This window comes from Nerophis lumbriciformis, linkage group LG17, assembly GCF_033978685.3.
Source record: "Nerophis lumbriciformis linkage group LG17, RoL_Nlum_v2.1, whole genome shotgun sequence".
Classification (NCBI taxonomy): domain Eukaryota; kingdom Metazoa; phylum Chordata; class Actinopteri; order Syngnathiformes; family Syngnathidae; genus Nerophis; species Nerophis lumbriciformis.
Window position 1 is genome coordinate 39,947,501 of NC_084564.2, and position 20,091 is coordinate 39,967,591.

Here is a 20,091-nt window from a genome sequence, read left to right on the forward strand (position 1 = left end):
CATAAATAGTATAAACACTTTTAACAGTATAACAGTACTAAACAATTCCAATAGATAACATTGGTGTCATTACCTTTTTGTGGCTAAAATCCAAATGTATCCAAATAATCTGTTTGGGCGACGAAAACGTTGAAAGTTTTCCACTTGTATCGCTAGCAACGGCATTAGACTTGTGTTTTTTTGTCCCAACGTGGTCTTTTACATCGCTAATTCCTCCGTGTCCGATCGAAAAATCTTGTCTGCACAAGGTGCAATTCGCGTAGTTTTCACCCTTTTTGGAACGGATAATTATTCCCGGATAGGCTTTTGAATATTCTTCACGGAATGACTGCAGTTTTCTTTTCGGTTTAAGACTCGTTTGCGATTTTTCTCCGGCTGATTCCATGATCGTTCGCTCGTTTGGAAACAATGGCAACAGGTGCCTCGTGCTTGGCAGCGGTGCTATAAATAGCCTCGCGCATGGCATTCGGAATGGCTCGATAGGAAGTTACGGGAAGCAGTGTCGATTGTCATTGTTGTTACGCAATTTCGTGAATAAAACTTAATTTTTTTTATTTTTTTTTAATTAATGAAAAACCGTATTTTTTATCACTGCAACCGTAACCCGGAATAGGTTGATGAAAACCGTACTAATTACGGGAAAACCGGAGTAGTTGGCAGGTATGCTTCTTCCGCACAAAACTCATCTATGCATGCCTTTATGGAACTGTGCGCTGGGACAGAAAAGGGCCTGGGGAGCACAATTGTCCGAAAGAAAACGAAGACTCAAGATTCATGGATCTAACCCAACATGGATGTGGTACAACAGAGGACAAGTTATATTTTCATCGTGTCTTTACTTTGGCTTTCCAGGAGATCACAATGTGGAGGAAAGGAGACGTGGTGAGGAAGAGCATGTCCCACCAGGCCGCCATCGCCTCCCAGCGGTACGAGGGCTCGGCCGCTTCAGAGAGCGCTTTGGAACAGTGTGCAAAGGAGGACAGCGGGTAGAGCCGCCTCCAGGAGACTGGATCGGGGTCCCTGTGGTGTAGCATCTGGCGAAGCAGCTGTTCAGAGGAGGAATAAAAAGGGAGACTGACCTCCGAATTGGACTGTGAAAAATGGAGTGTTCCGAGGTGGCTTCAGGCTGCTGGTTTTCTCCTTCCTTTAACAATTTTTGTTGTTGTTTCTCAACAGGAATCAAACTAAATCACAAGTGTTACAACCTCACAGATATTAAAGCTAACGCCATTCCGTGTATTTGTGTAACGCTTTAACGGCTTCGACGAGCAGCATTCCAGTTTGAGTGAACTCATTCCTAACGACGTCCTATGGTAATCTGAAATGCACTGTTGAATAACGGAACAGGGCTACACCTTTAGGATCTGTACATAAGAGCAGCTGGATCTAGCATTAACCTGACCTCAGCATTCCAATGACATTTAGCGGCCATGTCATGTTTAACTGATCTGTTTTTTTGTTTTATATATATATATATATATATATATATATATATATATATATATATATATATATATATATACCTATGTTAAACACTTCTGTTTGTCAAATTTGCTTCTAAAACATGATTTTAGTCTTTTAAGAAGAAGAGTTACAATGTAATTATATATATTTTGCAAAGCGCTTACAAACTGTTAATCATACCCAATTGTCAAATAAATTGATGCCAAATAAAAAAAACATTTTAAGTGTTTTTTTCCCCCCGCTTTTAAAACATTTTAAATGACTGAACAAATACAATATTCGCACCAAGTTTCACAATAAAATGCACTATAACCTTAACCTCTTAAAGGGGACCATTATCACAATTTCAGAAGGGTTAAAACCATTAAAAATCAGTTCCCAGTGGCTTATTTTATTTTTCGAAGTTTTTTTCAAAATTTTACCCATCATGCAATATCCCTAAAAAAAGCTTCAAAGTGCCTGATTTTAACCATCGTTATATACACCCGTCCATTTTCCTGTGACGTCACATAGTGAAGCCAACACAAACAAACATGGCGGAAAGAACAGCAAGCTATAGCGACATTAGCTCGGATTGAGACTCGGATTTCAGCGGCTTAAGCGATTCAACAGATTACGCAAGTATTGAAACGGATGGTTGTAGTGTGGTAGCGAAAACGAAATTGAAGAAGAAACTGAAGCTATTGAGCCATATCGGTTTGAACCGTATGCAAGCGAAACCGACGAAAACGACACGACAGCCAGCGACACGGGAGAAAGCGAGGACGAATTCGGCGATCGCCTTCTAACCAACGATTGGTATGTGTTTGTTTGGCATTAAAGGAAACTAACAACTATGAACTAGGTTTACAGCATATGAAATACATTTGGCAACAACATGCACTTTGAGAGTGCAGACAGCCCAATTTTCATCAATTAATATATTCTGTAGACATACCCTCGTCCGCTATCTTTTCCTGAAAGCTGATCTGTCCAGTTTTGGAGTTGATGTCAGCAGGCCAGGGAAACTAGGGTCGATATTCTTCTCTTGATCATCTTCGGTGTGAGCCAAGACATCCAGGGGGTTTAGCTCGCTCGTCTGCGGGAACAAACTGCCGCCATTGCTTGCCGTGCTACCGAGGCCCTTTGTCCCTGAATTGCTCACACACTCCGGCAGATTCAATGGGGGTCTGGCGGCAGATTTCTTTGCCTTTATCGTTGGAAATGCATCTGCTTTGAGTGTCGCAGGATATCCACACATTCTTGCCATCTCTGTCGTAGCATAGCTTTCGTCGGTAAAGTGTGCGGAACAAACGTCCAATTTCTTGCCACTTTGGCATCTTTGGGCCACTGGTGCAACTTGAATCCGTCCCTATTCGTGTTGTTACACCCTCCGACAACACACCGACGAGGCATGATGTCTCCAAGGTACGGAAAACAGTCGAAAAAACGGAAAATAACAGAGCTGATTTGACTCGGTGTTTGTAATGTGTTTGAGAAAATGGTGGATTGCTTCCCGATGTGACGTCACAACGAGAGCGAATAATAGAAAGGCGTTTAATTCGCCAAAATTCACCCATTTAGAGTTTGGAAATCGGTTAAAAAAATATATGGTCTTTTTTTCTGCAACATCAAGGTATATATTGACGCTTACATAGGTCTGGTGATAATGTTCCCCTTTAAGGCCCAAGCTGTTTGTTTACATGCTTTTTTTTATTTCTCTTTGCTATTTGGGCTCATTGGACCCTAATTAGAATAAAAACTAAAAATCATCTTTTTATATGATGTACTTAGTCCATAAGTAACAAACGTGTACTTCATGTGTAGTGACATGCTATTTTTTATTTTTACACTTTTTTTTTCCAAATTCCATTGTATGTTATACTCTTCTGACACCACCAGATGGCAGTATAAGTGTCCACATAAGTGGCCATAAGACCCCAATTCAGTAGTGTACACAATTTTGTAAATAAAAGCTAAAAGGTGCTGTCCACACATGTGGCCACTAAGGCCTTTAGAGGTTAAACAGGCCTAAGTGGTTTAATTACAATTGGTATTGAAATAGTGATCATAAGACCAAGACAAGCACCTCACCATTACTACGTTCACATTAGCAAGAGTCATTTCACCTCATCATGAAGCAAAGCGTGGTCCAAAAACTGTCAAAGCGGTTCTTGGTCCTCCAAACTCAGAACAAAGTCAAACTCCTCTGCAGAGACGAAAAAGAAGAGTGCTCATAACTATATTTTGCTCCCAAACTTTCAAATTTGGTAGTGTTTTGTTTTGTACCTGTGGTGAGAGGCTGGACAGAGAGTCTGGCCCTGGTGAAAAGTGCCATGTCCTTCAGAGGACCCCCTTTGGCACGATGCTGCAGGTGGTACTTTTTGAGCTCGGCCAGAGGAAGGAAACGCTTCGTCATTCTTTGGTACTGCACATCAACCTGAGAGTCAGAGAGGACACGTCATACACTTGTCATCTTACACATTCACTCATCATTCTGTTTGTGGTACTTTTCTCTATGCGACTTCCTCTTTTTGTCCTGGATTTTTCTGTCCAAAAGGGCTGAACATTTTTACAAATATGTTTTTTTTAATAATAATGAATCTAAACATCAATCAATCAATGTTTATTTATATAGCCCTAAATCACGAGTGTCTCAAAGGGCTGCACAAGCCACAACGACATCCTTGGATCAGATCCCAAATCACGGCAAGGAAAAACTCAACCCAATGGGATGACAATGAGAAACCTTGGAGGGGACCGCAGATGTGGGGACCCCCCTACTGGGCGACTGGTGCAATGGACGTCAAGTGGATCTAGTATAATATTGTGAGAATCCAGTCCATAGTGGATCTAACATAATAGTGTGAGAGTCCAGTCCATAGTGGATCTAACATAATAGTGTGAGAGTTCAGTCCATTGTGGATCTAACATAATAGTGTGAGAGTCCAGTCCATAGTGGATCTAACATAATAGTGTGAGAGTCCAGTCCATAGTGGATCTAACATAATAGTGTGAGAGTCCAGTCCATAGTGGATCTAACATAATATTGTGAGAGTCCAGTCCATAGGGGATCTAACATAATAGTGTGAGAGTCCAGTCCATAGTGGATCTAACATAATAGTGTGAGAGTCCAGTCCATAGTGGATCTAACATAATATTGTGAGAGTCCAGTCCATAGTGGATCTAACATAATAGTGTGAGAGTCCAGTCCATAGTGGATCTAACATAATATTGTGAGAGTCCAGTCCATAGTGGATCTAACATAATATTGTGAGAGTCCAGTCCATAGTGGATCTAACATAATAGTGTGAGAGTCCAGTCCATAGTGGATCTAACATAATAGTGTGAGAGTCCAGAGTCCAGTCCATAGTGGATCTAGCATAATAGTGTGAGAGTCCAGAGTCCAGTCCATAGTGATCTAGCATAATAGTGTGAGAGTCCAGTCCATAGTGGATCTAACATAATAGTGTGAGAGTCCAGTCCATAGTGGATCTAACATAATAGTGTGAGAGTCCAGTCCATAGTGGATCTAACATAATATTGTGAGTCCAGTCCATAGTGGATCTAGCATAATATTGTAAGAGTCCAGTCCATAGTGGATCTAACATAATAGTGTGAGAGTCCAGTCCATAGTGGATCTAACATAATAGTGTGAGAGTCCAGTCCATAATGGATCTAACATAATCAATGCAGTCTCCAAAGGATACAGTCCGTGATTGTGCTGGTCCACTAATAGTACTAACCTTTAACAGTTCATAAAATAATATCAAAATCAAATTACAGGATGTTATTTATGTAGTTTGCTCATCTTCCTCGACTGGGGCACTGACGTGTTTTGTTTTTTTACATATGTAGCATAACTACCTACTCAGTGGCCTAGTGGTTAGAGTGTCCGCCCTGAGATGGGTAGGTCGTGAGTTCAAACCCCGGCCGAGTCATACCAAAGACTATAAAAATGGGAGCCATTACCTCCCTGCTTGGCACTCAGCATCAAGGGTTGGAATTGGGGGTTAAATCACCAAAAATGATTCCGGGGCACGGCCACCGCTGCTGCTCACTGCTCCCCTCACCTCCCAGGGGGTGATCAAGGGTGATGGGTCAAATGCAGAAAATAATTTTGCCACACTTAGTGTGTGTGTGACAATCATTGGTACTTTAACTTTATAATCTACAAGGTTGATATTGCGACATCTAGTGGACACATTTAGAACAGCAGCTTCTTTCATTCAAAAATTCTCTCATTTTTAAACTTGCCAACTCATTTCGCGGGCCGGATAAAACCTGTTCGGGCCGTACGTTTGACACCCCTGCAGTAGAACAATGTGATTTCCACCAAGCAACCGGTTAAAAAAAAAAAGTATTTTGGTTTTGACTTGGCACTGTGAGCCATACTTGCCAACCCTCCCGGATTTTCCGGGAGACTCCCGAAATTCAGCGCCTCTCCCGAAAACCTCCCGGGACAAATTTTCTCCCAAAAAACTCCCGAAATTCAGGCGGAGCTGGAGGCCACGCCCCCTCCAGCTCCATGCGGACCTGAGTCCGCTTTCCCACGATATAAACAGTGTGCCTGCCCAATCACATTATAACTGTAGAATGATCTAGGGCGAGTTCTTGGTTTCTTATGTGGGTTTATTTTTAGGCAGTTTCATTAACGTCCTCCCAGCGCGGTAACAACACACAACAACAGCAGTCATGTTTTTGTCTAAGTAAAGCAGTTCGTCTGCCGTAAACAGCAATGTTGTGACACTCTTAAACAGGACAATACTGCCATCTATAACATCAATAACATATACGGCTTTTAGAGAGTGCAGTGCACAACTGCGCACACAACAAGGAGACGAAGCAGAAGAACGAGGAAAATACAGCCGTGGCGACGCCGACGACGAGTAAGATGAAGAAATACACTTTGTTGCACCTTTCCTGCCTGAGTCTGGCGATTAGTTGCAAATCTTGCTTTATTGATTGCTTGCACACAGCCAATCCAACACAAAACAAACTAGTCCCCGCCCGCACTCACGCTACCGCTCCCTCTCTTCTCTCACCCACCTCACATGCTCACTTATTAAAGGGCCACACACACACACATACGCTACTCTCATAACAGCTTGTAAGTTCCAAGCCGCAGCTGCGATTGGACCTGGATAGCCTCCGGGAAGAAGTAGTGGACTACCAAGTGCTTGGCACTGAAGATCTTCCTCAGGAAGCAAAGATTGACCGGTTTTGGGCCATGCTAGGGAGAGATGGAAGATTCCAGACTCTAATGCATTTGATGAAAGCACTTTTGTGCAATGCATCATCAGAGAGGGTGTTCAGCATGGTTAGAAAAATAGTGACAGAGAATAGAACAAGGATGGACAATTCAACCCTTAACTCAACAATGAGTAGATGAGTGTTGTGTGTGTATATGTGTAAATAAATGAACACTGAAATTCAAGTATTTATTTTATTTATATATACATATATATATAATAAAATAAATATATATATATATATATATATATATATATATATATATATAGCTAGAATTCACTGAAAGTCAAGTATTTCTTAGATAGATATATATATATATATATATATATATACCGTATTTTCCGCACTATTAGCCGCACCTAAAAACCACAAATTTACTCAAAAGCTGACAGTGCAGCTTATAACCCGGTGCGCTTTATATATGGATTAATATTAAGATTCATTTTCATAAAGTTTCGGTCTCGCAACTACGGTAAACAGCCGCCATCTTTTTTCCCCGTAGAAGAGGAAGTGCTTCTTCTTCTATGCAAGCAACCGCCAAGGTAAGCACCCGCCCCCATAGAACAGGAAGCGCTTTTTCTTCTACTGTAAACAACCACCCGCCCGCGTAGAAGAAGAAGAAGAAGCGCGCGGATATTACGTTTCATTTCCTTTGTGTGTTTACATCTGTAAAGACCACAAAATGGCTCCTACTAAGCGACAGGTTTCCGGTTCATGAAAAGACGCAATCTCTCCATCCGCACACGGACTACTATTTCACAGCAACTGCCTAAAGACTTTCAAGAAAAGCTGGCTACTTTCCGTGCATATTGTAAAAACAAGATAGCTGAAAAAAAGATCCGGCCAGAGAACATTATCAACATGGACGAGGTTCCACTGACTTTTGATATTCCTGTGAACCGCACTGTGGATACAACGGGAGCACGTACGGTGAATATTCGCACCACAGGGAATGAGAAGTCATCCTTCACTGTGGTTCTAGCTTGCCATGCTAATGGCCAGAAACTTCCACCCATGGTGATATTCAAAAGGAAGACCTTGCCAAAAGAGACCTTTCCAGTCGGCGTCATCATAAACGCTAACTCGAAGGGATGGATGGATGAAGAAAAGATGAGCGAGTGGTTAAGGTAAGTTTACGCGAAGAGGCCGGGTGGCTTTTTTCACGCAGCTCCGTCCATGTTGATATACGACTCCATGCGCGCCCACATCACGCTGGTTTTTAATATATTATTAAAGTTTGACTGACCTATCTGACTGTTTTTTTGACATTCCTTTAGCGCAGTTAGATGCGGCTTATAACACGGGGCGGCTTATAGGTGGACAAAGTTTTGAAATATGCCGTTCATTGAAGGCGCGGCTTATAACCCAGGGCGGCTTATGGTGCGGAAAATACGGTATATGAAATACTTGACTTGGTGAATTCTAGCTGTAAATATACTCCTCCCCTCTTAACCACGCCCCCGCCCTACCCCCGCCCACGCCCACCCCCTCCCCCCACCTCCCGAAATCGGAGGTCTCAAGGTTGGCAAGTATGCTGTGAGCTCTCTTGTTGCAGACTTATCTCACCATGCTCCACTTTGGGTTGTCCGGCTTGCTGCTGGCGTCAAAATGAACATCTTTCTTGTCAAACTGGGTGTGGTCCACGTAAGCTTCCTTCACTACCTGGAGAAAAGACATGCGGTTCAGTATGAAGCTCCATAACATGTTTGCCAATCAGCCTGGGCTCTTACTTCCATCAGTCCTGCAATTCCAGGTTCTTTGCAGTTGCTGTGATAAAAGAAAGCCGACTGCCCCTCTTTCATCTGACGCATGAAGTTGCGTGCCTGACCATTTAAAAATACAAAATGAGTGCCACAAAGCCTTTTTTGCAGTATTACACAAGTGGTGGGATAATCTCTTGATCACAAAAGTCAGATGGTACCTGATAATTGCGGACGCCGTCCCAGCAGCCGGTCTGATTTGGCAAAGCCTTCAGATCCTCAATCCCAAACTGAAAGAGCAAATACGAACACGTGAGAGGTTTGCAGCAGAAGCATGACTCCGCGCTATATTTCACACTGTACTTTGACGTCCGTGCCATTCTCAAAGCGGCTCTCGGGCTCCGATTTCATGAGCCAGTGACAGTGCTGCTCCGTGCTTTTCTCACTGGAAGACTCCGCAGGAGACGTAGACTTCGTCTTGCGGCCGACTTTAGGCGCGGGAGGAGAGTCCGCGTCATTTTCAACGCAATCACCTGTGGTGCACAAGCCATACCTAGTTTTAATAATATCAAACAAAATGGTGTGTATGATTGAATAATTCCCTTACCGGAATTAACTTTTCTTTTACTTGCTCTTTTCTTTGGAGGCATCACTTTTCTAGATACAAAAAAAAGACACACATCATATTTCAAAGTAGGAAAGGTCCTATATGGCAGTGGTCCCCAACCACCGGTCCGGGATTTTCTCCGACTAGACACAGCAATAAGCTTGTTTATACAAACCCCGTTTCCATATGAGTTAGGAAATTGTGTTAGATGTAAATATAAACGGAATACAATGATTTGCAAATCATTTTCAACCCATATTCAGTTGAATATGCTACAAAGACAACCTATTTGATGTTCAAACTCATAAACTATATTTTTGTTTTGCAATTAATAATTAACTTAGAATTTCATGGCTGCAACACATGCCAAAGTAGTTGGGAAAGGGCATGTTCAACACTGTGTTACACGGCCTTTCCTTTTAACAACACTCAGTAAACGTTTGTGAACTGAGGAGACACATTTTTGAAGCTTCTCAGGTGGAATTCTTTCCCATTCTTGCTTGATGTACAGCTTAAGTTGTTCAACAGTCCGGGGGTCTCCGTTGTGGTATTTTAGGCTTCATAATGCGCCACACATTTTCAATGGGAGACAGGTCTGGACTGCAGGCGGGCCAGTCTAGTACCCGCACTCTTTTACTATGAAGCCACGTTGATGTAACACGTGCCTTGGCATTGTCTTGCTGAAATAAGCAAGTCCATGGTAACGTTGCATGGATGGCAACATATGTTGCTCCAAAACCTGTATGTACCTTTCAGCATTAATGGTGCCTTCACAGATGTGTAAGTTACCCATGTCTTGGGCATTAATACACCCCCATACCATCACACATGCTGGCTTTTACACTTTGCGCCTATAACAATCCGGATGGTTCTTTTCCTCTTTGGTCCGGAGGACACGACGTCCACAGTTTCCAAAAACAATTTGAAATGTGGACTCGTCAGACCACAGAACACTTTTCCACTTTGTATCAGTCCATCTTAGATGAGCTCAGGCCCAGCGAAGCCGACGGCGTTTCTGGGTGTTGTTGATAAACGGTTTTCGCCTTGCATAGGAGAGTTTTAACTTGCACTTACAGATGCAGCGACCAACTGTAGTTACTGACAGTGGGTTTCTGAAGTGTTCCTGAGCCCATGTGTTGATATCCTTTACACACTGATGTGGTTTGTTGATGCAGTACAGCCTGAGGGATCAAAGGTCACGGGCTTAGCTGCTTACGTGCAGTGATTTCTCCAGATTCTCTGAACTCTTTGATGATATTACAGAGCGTAGATGGTGAAATCCCTAAATTCCTTGCAATAGCTGGTTGAGAAAGGTTTTTCTTAAACTGTTCAACAATTTGCTCACGCATTTGTTGACAAAGTGGTGACCCTCGCCCCATCCTTGTTTGTGAATGACTGAGCATTTCATGGACTCTACTTTTATACCCAATCATGGCACCCACCTGTTCCCAATTAGCCTGCACACCTGTGGGATGTTCCAAATAAGTGTTTGATGAGCATTCCTCAACTTTATCAGTATTTATTGCCACCTTTCCCAACTTCTTTGTCACGTGTTGCTGGCATCAAATTCTAAAGTTAATGATTATTTGCAAAAAAAAAAAAAGTTTATCAGTTTGAACATCAAATATCTTGTCTTTGTAGCATATTCAACTGAATATGGGTTGAAAATGATTTGCAGATCATTGTATTCCGTTTATATTTACATCTAACACAATTTCCCAACTCATATGGAAACAGGGTTTGTAGATGTAAAATAAAACTCCTAGTAGGAAGTTGCCATTTGTTATAACTTTGTGACATGATACAATGCACATTAGGGTTGTACGGTATACCGGTATTAGTATAGTACCGCGATACTAAATAATAATATTCGGTACTATACTGCCTCTAAAAAGTACCGGTCCAACAACCCCCTGTACTCCCTGTCGTCGTCACGTCGTGTCATTGCTGGTTTACGAGCAGAGGAGCATGTTCGGCAGGGCACAATCACAGAGTACTTACACAGTGTGTAGACAGAAAAGGGAGAACGGACGCATGTTGGCTTAAAAAGTAAAGATAAAGGTGAAGTTATAACACTGAAACACCCTCAGGAGGAGATGCTTTAAGACAGGGGTGTCAAACTCAAATACAGAGTGGGCCAAAATTTAAAACTGAACAAAGCCGCGGGCCAAGGTTGAACCAATGAACCTTTTAATAGGGACCCAAACAAGTTTTGCGTTGAATATTGAACAAGCAAGGCTTATATAACTTCATAGTGACATGCAAAATCGAGTTTCAAATAATAATAATAATAATAATTAATATCAATAGCATATCAAATACAATTTAAATACAAATTGAATGCCTATTTTCTATTTGCAGCCTTCTGAGGTAAATATCAACATTAACTTTTTCCAAAGGCTAATATATTTGAAAATAAAATAACAATGAATAAAATAACCATTCAGGCCTTTAAACTGCTCAGTTTGTAACACACTGATCAAATCTGATCTGCCCAAGCCAGATACCTGGCATCTATTCTTGGATGCTAGTTCATTAATGTCGGGGCTCAGGCTTTGAGCTGAGGCAACCCTCATTATCAAACGAAGGTGTTCATCAGTCATTATATCTCGTTCACCCGGACCACAGTCTTGGGGGCGTGCCTAAAATAGGGATGTCCCGATCCGATATTTGGATCGGATCGGCTGCCGATATTTGCCAAAAATTGCGAGGGAAAATGCCGATCCAGATCCAGTTTTAAAAAAAAACTCCGGTCCGTGTTTTCCAACGCACCGATTTAAATAATACATTCCACTTTTCTGCTGCTCCGTAATTTCCGTTCCGCATTTTCCAGCACACCTTCAACACATCCACAGGCACACAGTTGCTTTTAGCTGCTGGCATTACACGACAGGCTCTTCTCACTCGGTCCTGTGTCTCCCTCTCACAGACAGCGAGCGCACCTTCTTACACACGTCACATACTGTCACGTCATACGTCACATACTGTCACGTCATACGTCACATACGTATACGTCCTCCCCGAGCAGAGAGGTAGCAGCATGGCTAACGTTAGCTGTGATGCTAGCGCAGCCGTGCGAGCAACGCTCCCTCTAAGGTGCTCGCCTGTGCAATTGCGCACTGTTTAAGCGTCCTCTGCGCATAGCAAATCTATGCCACGCACAAAATCAAATAAAAAAATAAGCGCATAACAATTTTCGACACACGGACACGACAGAGAAAACAGTTTTCGTCATCATTGTTCAAATATTGTGACGTCTGTCGAGACGCTTATCTCCATTCGGGGCCACACGTCCATACCATCAAAATTTCCACATCAACACCGTATGAAAAAATTAGTGATTTTTTTAGTTGTGATTTCCTTCTCTGCATGAAAGTTTAAAAGTAGCATATATTAATGCAGTATGAATAAGAATGTTATAATGTAGACATGCAAGCCTTGAAAGAAAATTTTGAAAATCAAGACTACATTTCCTGCAAATGGGTGCATTTCTACCCTATATTTTAACTTTAGATTTATTCTCATATCAAACTCTTTTGGCTGTCTTTTTGACACTTACCCTCCACACCCTGGATTATAAATAATGTAAATAATTCAATGTGATTATCTTGTGTGATGACTGTATTATGATGATAGTATATATCTGATAGTATATATCTGTATCATGAATCAATTTAAGTGGACCCCGACTTAAACAAGTTGAAAAACTTATTGGGGTGTTACCATTTAGTGGTCAATTGTACGGAATATGTACTTCACTGTGCAACCTACTAATAAAAGTCTCAATCAATCAATCAAAACACATAGAATCATCATACTGCTGTGATTATATGCATCAAGTGTTCATTCAAGGCTAAGGCAAAATATCGAGATATATATCGTGTATCGCAATATGGCCTTAAAATATCGCAATATTAAAAAAAGGCCATATCGCCCAGCCCTAGTTCAATGATGCCATTTCTGTTTGTCATGTATAATTTTGTCTATTTTGTGTTTATCCTTGAATAAACAGGTCAGTTTCTTGTTACCAACCATTGTGTATTATTCAAACTCCCCCAATTCAGCTGGCTAGTTGTTATCAAGAGTACTAAAACCCTTTTCAACATGATTCTGACAACTAAGTACGTAGGCTAAATAACTTTAAACTTTAATACATGCTCGGATAGGCCAGTATCGCTCAGTATCGGTATCGGTCAGTATCGGTATCGGATCGGAAATGCAAAAACAATATCGGTATCGGATCGGAAGTGCAAAAACCTGGATCGGGACATCCCTAGCCTAAAATGCACTGCCTTTAACGTACTCTACGAGCTATCGTCACGTCCGTTTTCATCTATTCTAACATCGTTCAGACCCAGTCACAAAATATGTGCGGCTTGTGTACGCACACGCGAGTGAATGCAACGCATACTTCATCAACAGCGATACAGGTTACACTGAGGGTGCCAGTATAAAAAAACTTTAACACTGTTAGAAATATATGCCACACTGTGAATCCCCCACCAAACAAGAATGACAAACACATTTCGGGAGAACATCCGCACCGTAACACAACATAAACACAACAGAACAAATACCCAGAATCCTTTGCAGCACTAACTCTTCCGGGACGCTACAAAATACACCCCCGCTACCACCAAACCTCCCCCCCCACACACACACACCTTGTAGCGTCCCGGAAGAGTTAGTGCTGCAAAGGGTTCTGGGAATTTGTTCTGTTGTATTTATGTTGTGTTACGGTGCGGATGTTCTCCCGAAATGTGTTTGTCATTCTTGTTTGGTGTGGGTTCACAGTGTGGCGTATATTTCTAACAGTGTTAAAGTTTTTTATTGGGCTACCCTCAGTGTAACCTGTATCGCTGTTGATGAAGTCTGCGTTGCATTCAATTTAAGGCTGAAACGACGCGTCGACGTAGTCGACGTCATCGGTTACGTAAATACGTAGACGCCATTTTTGTGCGTCGGCGCGTCGTATATTTACGTCACACTACTGTCATGGCGGAGCGCAAAGCAGACGATGCGAGCGAGGGGAAAAAGCACGCCAAAAGTCGTCAAAAGTGTGGGAGTATTTCAATAAACGGCCTAATAATGTTGTATGCACACTGTGTCGAGCGGAAATGGCCTATCATAGCAGCACAACGGCTATGAAGGAACATTTGAAAAGAAAACCGACAGCGTTCTTGCCATCACCATCAACTAGTCAATCGTCCGCGTGCGTATACGTTGTCATCATTACACAAAAACATGAATGTGTCATTTGTATCTGCGTTGTGAATTCATAAACTAAAGCACCGTTTCGCTCTGAGAGGCGCGTTTGGCGTGCCTGTTCAGTGTTTACAAAGACTCGCTCCTCTTTAACGCTGTGGAGAGGCGGGGCCGGCGAGCGAGCGGCGAGGTGGGGCGCGCCGGGAGCGACGCCGCAATCGTGCCCAGGTGCGCGATCCGCGCACCTGGGCACGATCATCCAATCTCCTCTCGCTGAAGAAAAGGGGAGCAGCAGAGAGAGAGGGAAGAGAGACTGGAAGGAGCCAAAGTGAAGCTGACGTGGAGCGAGAGAGGAGGAGAGACAGAGACAGGGGACGACGAGCGAGCGAGGAAAAGGAGCCGAAAAGCGAGGAAAGAAAGAGAAAAGAGTTGGAAGAGAAAAGACTTAATTAATTAAAAGATTGTAAACCTGACAAAGCCGTCTGGCGTTCAGTCTGTCGGTCCTGAAAGAACCCCACGGCACAAAGACGTGTCACAAACGCTAACGTTAATTAGTTGTGCAAATACCTTTTACAACATTAACAGTTACATATACTATGTACAAACCAACAATTAACTTTCACTTTAATCATACTATCATTGTTGTGTTATTAAGCAAAATAAGCAATACTTTTACTTTTGTTGAAATGTTTACACTGTACACTTTTTTTGTATTGGATGTTTTAGCTTTATTTTTGCACATTTTAGCAAATAAGCAATACTTTTACTTTTGTTGAAATGTTTACACTGTTACAGAATATTTCCGTTTTGTACTTTTTTGTATTGGATGTTTATCTTTATTTTTGCACATTTTAAAGCAAAAATAAGCAATACTTTTAATTTTGAAATGCTTATACTATTGCAGAATATTAAGATTTGCACTGGATGTTTACTTTTATATTTGCACATTAAAAAGCAAATAAGCTACTTTTAATTTTGTTAAATGTTATAAATGTTTACATTGTTACAGAATATTTTGTCATGTTGTTGTCAATGTTTACTGAGTGGCCATACTTTTTTTTTTGTAAATAAAAGCCATGCCTTTTGAAAAAACTGGCCTACATTTATTTTTTCCTCTTCATTTTAAATTAAAAAAATAATCGGTAAAAGGAAAAATAATCTATAGATTAATCGAAAAAAATAATCTATAGATTAACCGATTAATCGAAAAAAATAATCTATAGATTAATCGATAGAAAAATAATCGTTAGCTGCAGCCCTAATTCAATTGTGTGTGCGTGCAGAAGCCGCACATGTTATGTGACTGGGCCAGCACTCGTTGGACTGGCTGAAAAGCAGATGTGACGATTTTCGGGAGGGGCGCTGACTCCCGGGAGGGTTGGCAAGTATTAGAATTAGTGGTGAACGCGGTGTTACCGCGGCACCGCCGCAATATATAATCGGCGTGCCAGCTTTAGTGTTAATTTGATATCGCCTCAAGGGCCAAGTGAAATTACATGGCGGGCCACATTTGGCCCGCGGGCCAGAGTTTGACACCCATGCTTTAAGACATGGCGAGCTAGCTACTTCTAAATCCCTAATCCTTGTCTCCATGGCGACAAATAAAGTAAGTTTCTTACAAACGGACAATAAAGCATGTTATCTTGTCAAGTTGAGTTAGAATGACAACACGTGACATAAGGAAAACATGATTCTTTTTTGATACTTCAATTACTTGGTGGCAAAAGTATACAGCGCCACAAAACGCATGCAACAAATATTAAGGCTTACCAACAAGAGTCGTGGGCTCAAAAAGCAGCTGTTACCGGTCAATGGAGAAAATAAAATAGCTAAAATCAATAATTGTACATTTATGTCAGCCGTGCTTCACAGCAACAAGCAGCCATTGTTAATGCCCGCGCAAATGACGTCAGTAAACTGTGCGTTCGATCTATTCACCGGCGTGTCCCCTTCGTTAAACTAATAATCAATCCACAGCTCCGCCCGCCCCTGCTTTCCAAACTTTTTATCTCAACAGCCCCTACGTGACGTAACATGAGTAGAAAAACCATGGCGGCCTGCTGTTTGGCGAGAGTCACCCGGCTGACACATAACATGTGTAAAAGCCACCGTTTATTCTTCCACAGAAGCACACAAAGACGAGGAATATCTGCATGTGTCGACCGTAAGTGCCCTTTAAAGACATACAAGGATGATGTTCTAAAAGTATGTTCTTCGAGATACGGAACCGTGTTGTCCTCAAGTCACGAACAACGAACCGTTTTACAGCCGATACGATAATACATGCCATATTTAATCATCGTTTAATCAAACTGTCACGACTATAAAATGGGTGCCCACTTGGCATTGGGCAGAAAGCTGCACACCCCCCACGAATACCGCCCTCTTTCGCCTCATGACCTGTCACGTGACATTACAATATTCGGATTTGACTTGTTTATATATTTATATATTTAGCAGTGGTGTGCCGTCAGGGCCAGCAAGGCCTTCTCTGCTAACCAGAAATCATAATTAAAGATTTTATAATTTTGTATTTACTTTCCCTAAAATATCTAAACGTATTCATATTCTCTCCGTGTCATGTTATTGTTGTTTTTAGATTAGAGAGTTTTTATCCAATCAGAATTCAGCTAGCTTATGTTGCCATGCTGTACCAAATCTGCCTCGCATCGCTGACATCATCACCGTCATTGTTTACTAGGGGTGTAACGGTCATACTTGCCAACCCTCCCGGATTTTCCGGGAGACTCCCGAAATTCAGCGCCTCTCCCGAAAACCTCCCGGGACAAATTTTCTCCCGAAAATCTCCCGAAATTCAGGCGGAGCTGGAAGCCACGACCAGAGGTGGGTAGTAACGCGCTACATTTACTCCGTTACATCTACTTGAGTAACTTTTGGGATAAATTGTACTTCTAAGAGTAGTTTTAATGCAACATACTTTTACTTTTACTTAAGTATATTTATAGAGAAGGAACGCTACTTTTACTCCGCTACTTTTACTCCGCTACTTTTATCTACATTCAACTCGCTACTAATTTTTATCGATCTGTTAATGCACGCTTTGTTTGTTTTGGTCTGTCAGACAGACCTTCAAAGTGCCTGCCTTACTGGTGACGTTTCACTTCGTTCCACCAATCAGATGCAGTCACTGGTGACGTTGGACCAATCAAACAGAGCCAGGTGGTCACATGACCTGACTTAAACAAGTTGAAAAACTTATTGGGGTGTTACCATTTAGTGGTCAATTGTACAGAATATGTACTGTACTGTGCAATCTACTAATAAAAGTTCCAATCAATCAATCAAAAGTGTGAAGGAAAAAAGATACTTTTTTTATTTTAACCGTACATCCCGTCAAAAGCCTAAAGACTGGCCGCACATGAGGACGTTCCTGTCTTCACAATAAAAGTGCCGCTCCATCGCGCCTGCGCTTTCAAAACAAGAGTCTCCGAAAGCCAGCGCAAACAAGCTAGCAAGCTACGGAGTTTGACGCCAATATATTTCTTGTAAAGTGTATAAAAACGAATATGGAAGCTGGACAAACAAGATGCCAAAAACCCACCACTTTCATGTGGTATTAGACAGAAAGGAGGAACTTTTCTTCTCCTCCATTTGAAAACGTGGACGTTATCATCACTACTGTCTGATTCCAATCAATGCAAGTCATCAGAATCAGGTAATACACCAACTTATATTCTTGTCTTCATGAAAGAAAGGAATCTATATGTGTTAAACATGCATGTATATTCATTAAAACACCTTTAACATGTAAACAAAAACAGCTAAATAAATACATATAAATTATACACTGTATATATCAATGTATATGTATGTATGTATGTATATATATATATATATATATATATATATATATATATATATATATATATGAGTGTGTATGTTACTCATCAGTTACTCAGTACTTGAGTAGTTTTTTTCACAACATACTTTTTACTTTTACTCAAGTAAATATTTGGGTGACTACTCCTTACTTTTACTTGAGTAATAAATCTCTAAAGTAACAGTACTCTTACTTGAGTACAATTTCTGGCTACTCTACCCACCTCTGGCCACGACCCCTCCAGCTCCATGCGGACCTGAGTGACGTCAGGTGCGCAACACCACGTAAATCGTTGGCCAACCAAAAAGTAACCCCAGTACGCTATAGCCAACATTCACCAGGAGATGGCAACAGACAAACATAGATCGCTATTACATTCCTCCCCTTTTAGAAATGTATAGAAGTTACTCAAAATAAATAAACAACCCAACCAAAAAATGCAGCAGCTCAATTAAAAAACTGTACTTAAGCCACATTATTTTCTTTTTTTTTTAGTACTGAACTCTTAACCCTCATTTGTAAAAAAAAATAACATGCTTATTATACAAACAGTATTTGTACACCTTTAACACAGATTTTTATACTGTCTTCAGAGATTCCGGTTTTTTTGGTGGTACTCGAAACTTTTCTGGGTACCTGCGAAAGAGTGTTCAGCATGGTTGGAAAAATAGTGACAGAGAATAGAACAAGGATGGACAATTCAACCCTTAACTCAACAATGAGTAGATGAGTGTTATGTGTGTGTATATGTGTAAATAAATGAACACTGAAATTCAAGTATTTCTTTTATATATATATATATATATATTTATTTATTATATATATATATATATATATATATATATATATATATATATATATATATATATATATATATATATATATATATATAATAAAATAAATATATACATAGCTAGAATTCACTGAAAGTCAAGTATTTCTTATATATATATATATATATATATATATATGAAATACTTGACTTGGTGAATTCTAGCTGTAAATATACTCCTCCCCTCTTAGCCCCGCCCCCAACCACGCCCCCGCCCCCCACCTCCCGAAATTGGATGTCTCAAGGTTGGCAAGTATGGTAACAGTACACACAAATTTCGGTTCGGTACGTACCTCGGTTTAGAGGTCACGGTTCGGTTCATTTTCGGTACAGCAAGAAAACAACAAAATATAAATGTTTCGGTTATTTATTTACCAAATTTGTAAACAATGTCATAACATACATATTAGGGCTGCAACTAACGATTAATTTGATAATCGATTAATCTGTACATTATTACTTCGATTAATAATCGGATAAAAGAGACAAAATACATTTCTATCCTTTCCAGTATTTTATTGGGAAAAAAACAGCATACTGGCAACATACTTATTTTGATTATTGTTTCTCGGCTGTTTGTACATGTTTCAGTTAATAAATAAAGGTTTATTAAAAAGAAAATTAAAAAAAATAAATAAATAAAAAATTTGCCTCTTGCATGTGCATAGCATAGATCCAACAAATCGATGACTAAATTAATCGCTAACTATTTTTATAATCAATTTTAATCGATTAGTTGTTGCAGCCATAATACATATACACACAGGGTCCATTGCCAGGGTTAATGTGGTCAACATATATAAAATAAAAACTAAATAAGATAAGGCTCAGAATGGTTTCTCAACAAAACCCTTCTACATATAAAGTGCTTTTTTTGATTGATTGATTGAGACTTTTATTAGTAGATTGCACAGTACAGTACATATTCCGTACAATTGACCACTAAATGGTAACACCCCAATAAGTCGGGGTCCACGTTAATCAACATTAAACTGCCTCAAGTTGTTGCTCGGATTAAATAAAATGACAAAACTTCTCTTCTACATATAAAAAGTGCAACATTTAACAGTTTCAAGTCAACTCAGCCTCAGATTAACTTTTCTTTGCAATGTTGACTAATAAAACAAAGCTGTTTGTTTTTCTTTAAAACTGTCATTGCGCAAAACATAATATTGAATCAAAATCAATGTTTTTTTATGAATTATTGACC

At 40.6% G+C, this 20,091-nt stretch overlaps 3 protein-coding genes across 3 annotated transcripts in view; 2 read left to right on the top strand and 1 right to left on the bottom strand.

Moving 5' to 3' along the window:
* Window positions 1–1,668, top strand: part of LOC133614852 (vacuolar protein sorting-associated protein 26B-like) — a 36,312-nt gene extending 34,644 nt beyond the window's left edge. The window contains exon 6 of the mRNA XM_061973188.1: window positions 853–1,668. Within this exon, the coding sequence (XP_061829172.1) occupies window positions 853–990 (138 nt within the window). The 3' untranslated portion in view covers window positions 991–1,668. The remainder of the gene's footprint in view (window positions 1–852) is intronic.
* Window positions 1,669–3,128: 1,460 nt separating this feature from the next.
* thyn1 (thymocyte nuclear protein 1) lies at window positions 3,129–8,924 on the bottom strand. Its single transcript, XM_061973190.2, has 6 exons — window positions 8,760–8,924; window positions 8,618–8,686; window positions 8,427–8,519; window positions 8,263–8,358; window positions 3,733–3,883; window positions 3,129–3,652 (listed from the first exon to the last, which is right to left on the bottom strand). Exons 1-6 carry the CDS (start codon window positions 8,805–8,807, stop codon window positions 3,606–3,608), a joined length of 504 nt encoding a protein of 167 aa, XP_061829174.1. The 5' UTR covers window positions 8,808–8,924; the 3' UTR covers window positions 3,129–3,605.
* Window positions 8,925–16,206: 7,282 nt separating this feature from the next.
* acad8 (acyl-CoA dehydrogenase family, member 8) overlaps window positions 16,207–20,091 on the top strand; it is a 36,930-nt gene continuing 33,045 nt past the window's right edge. The window contains exon 1 of the mRNA XM_061972140.1: window positions 16,207–16,372. Within this exon, the coding sequence (XP_061828124.1) occupies window positions 16,243–16,372 (130 nt within the window). The 5' untranslated portion in view covers window positions 16,207–16,242. The remainder of the gene's footprint in view (window positions 16,373–20,091) is intronic.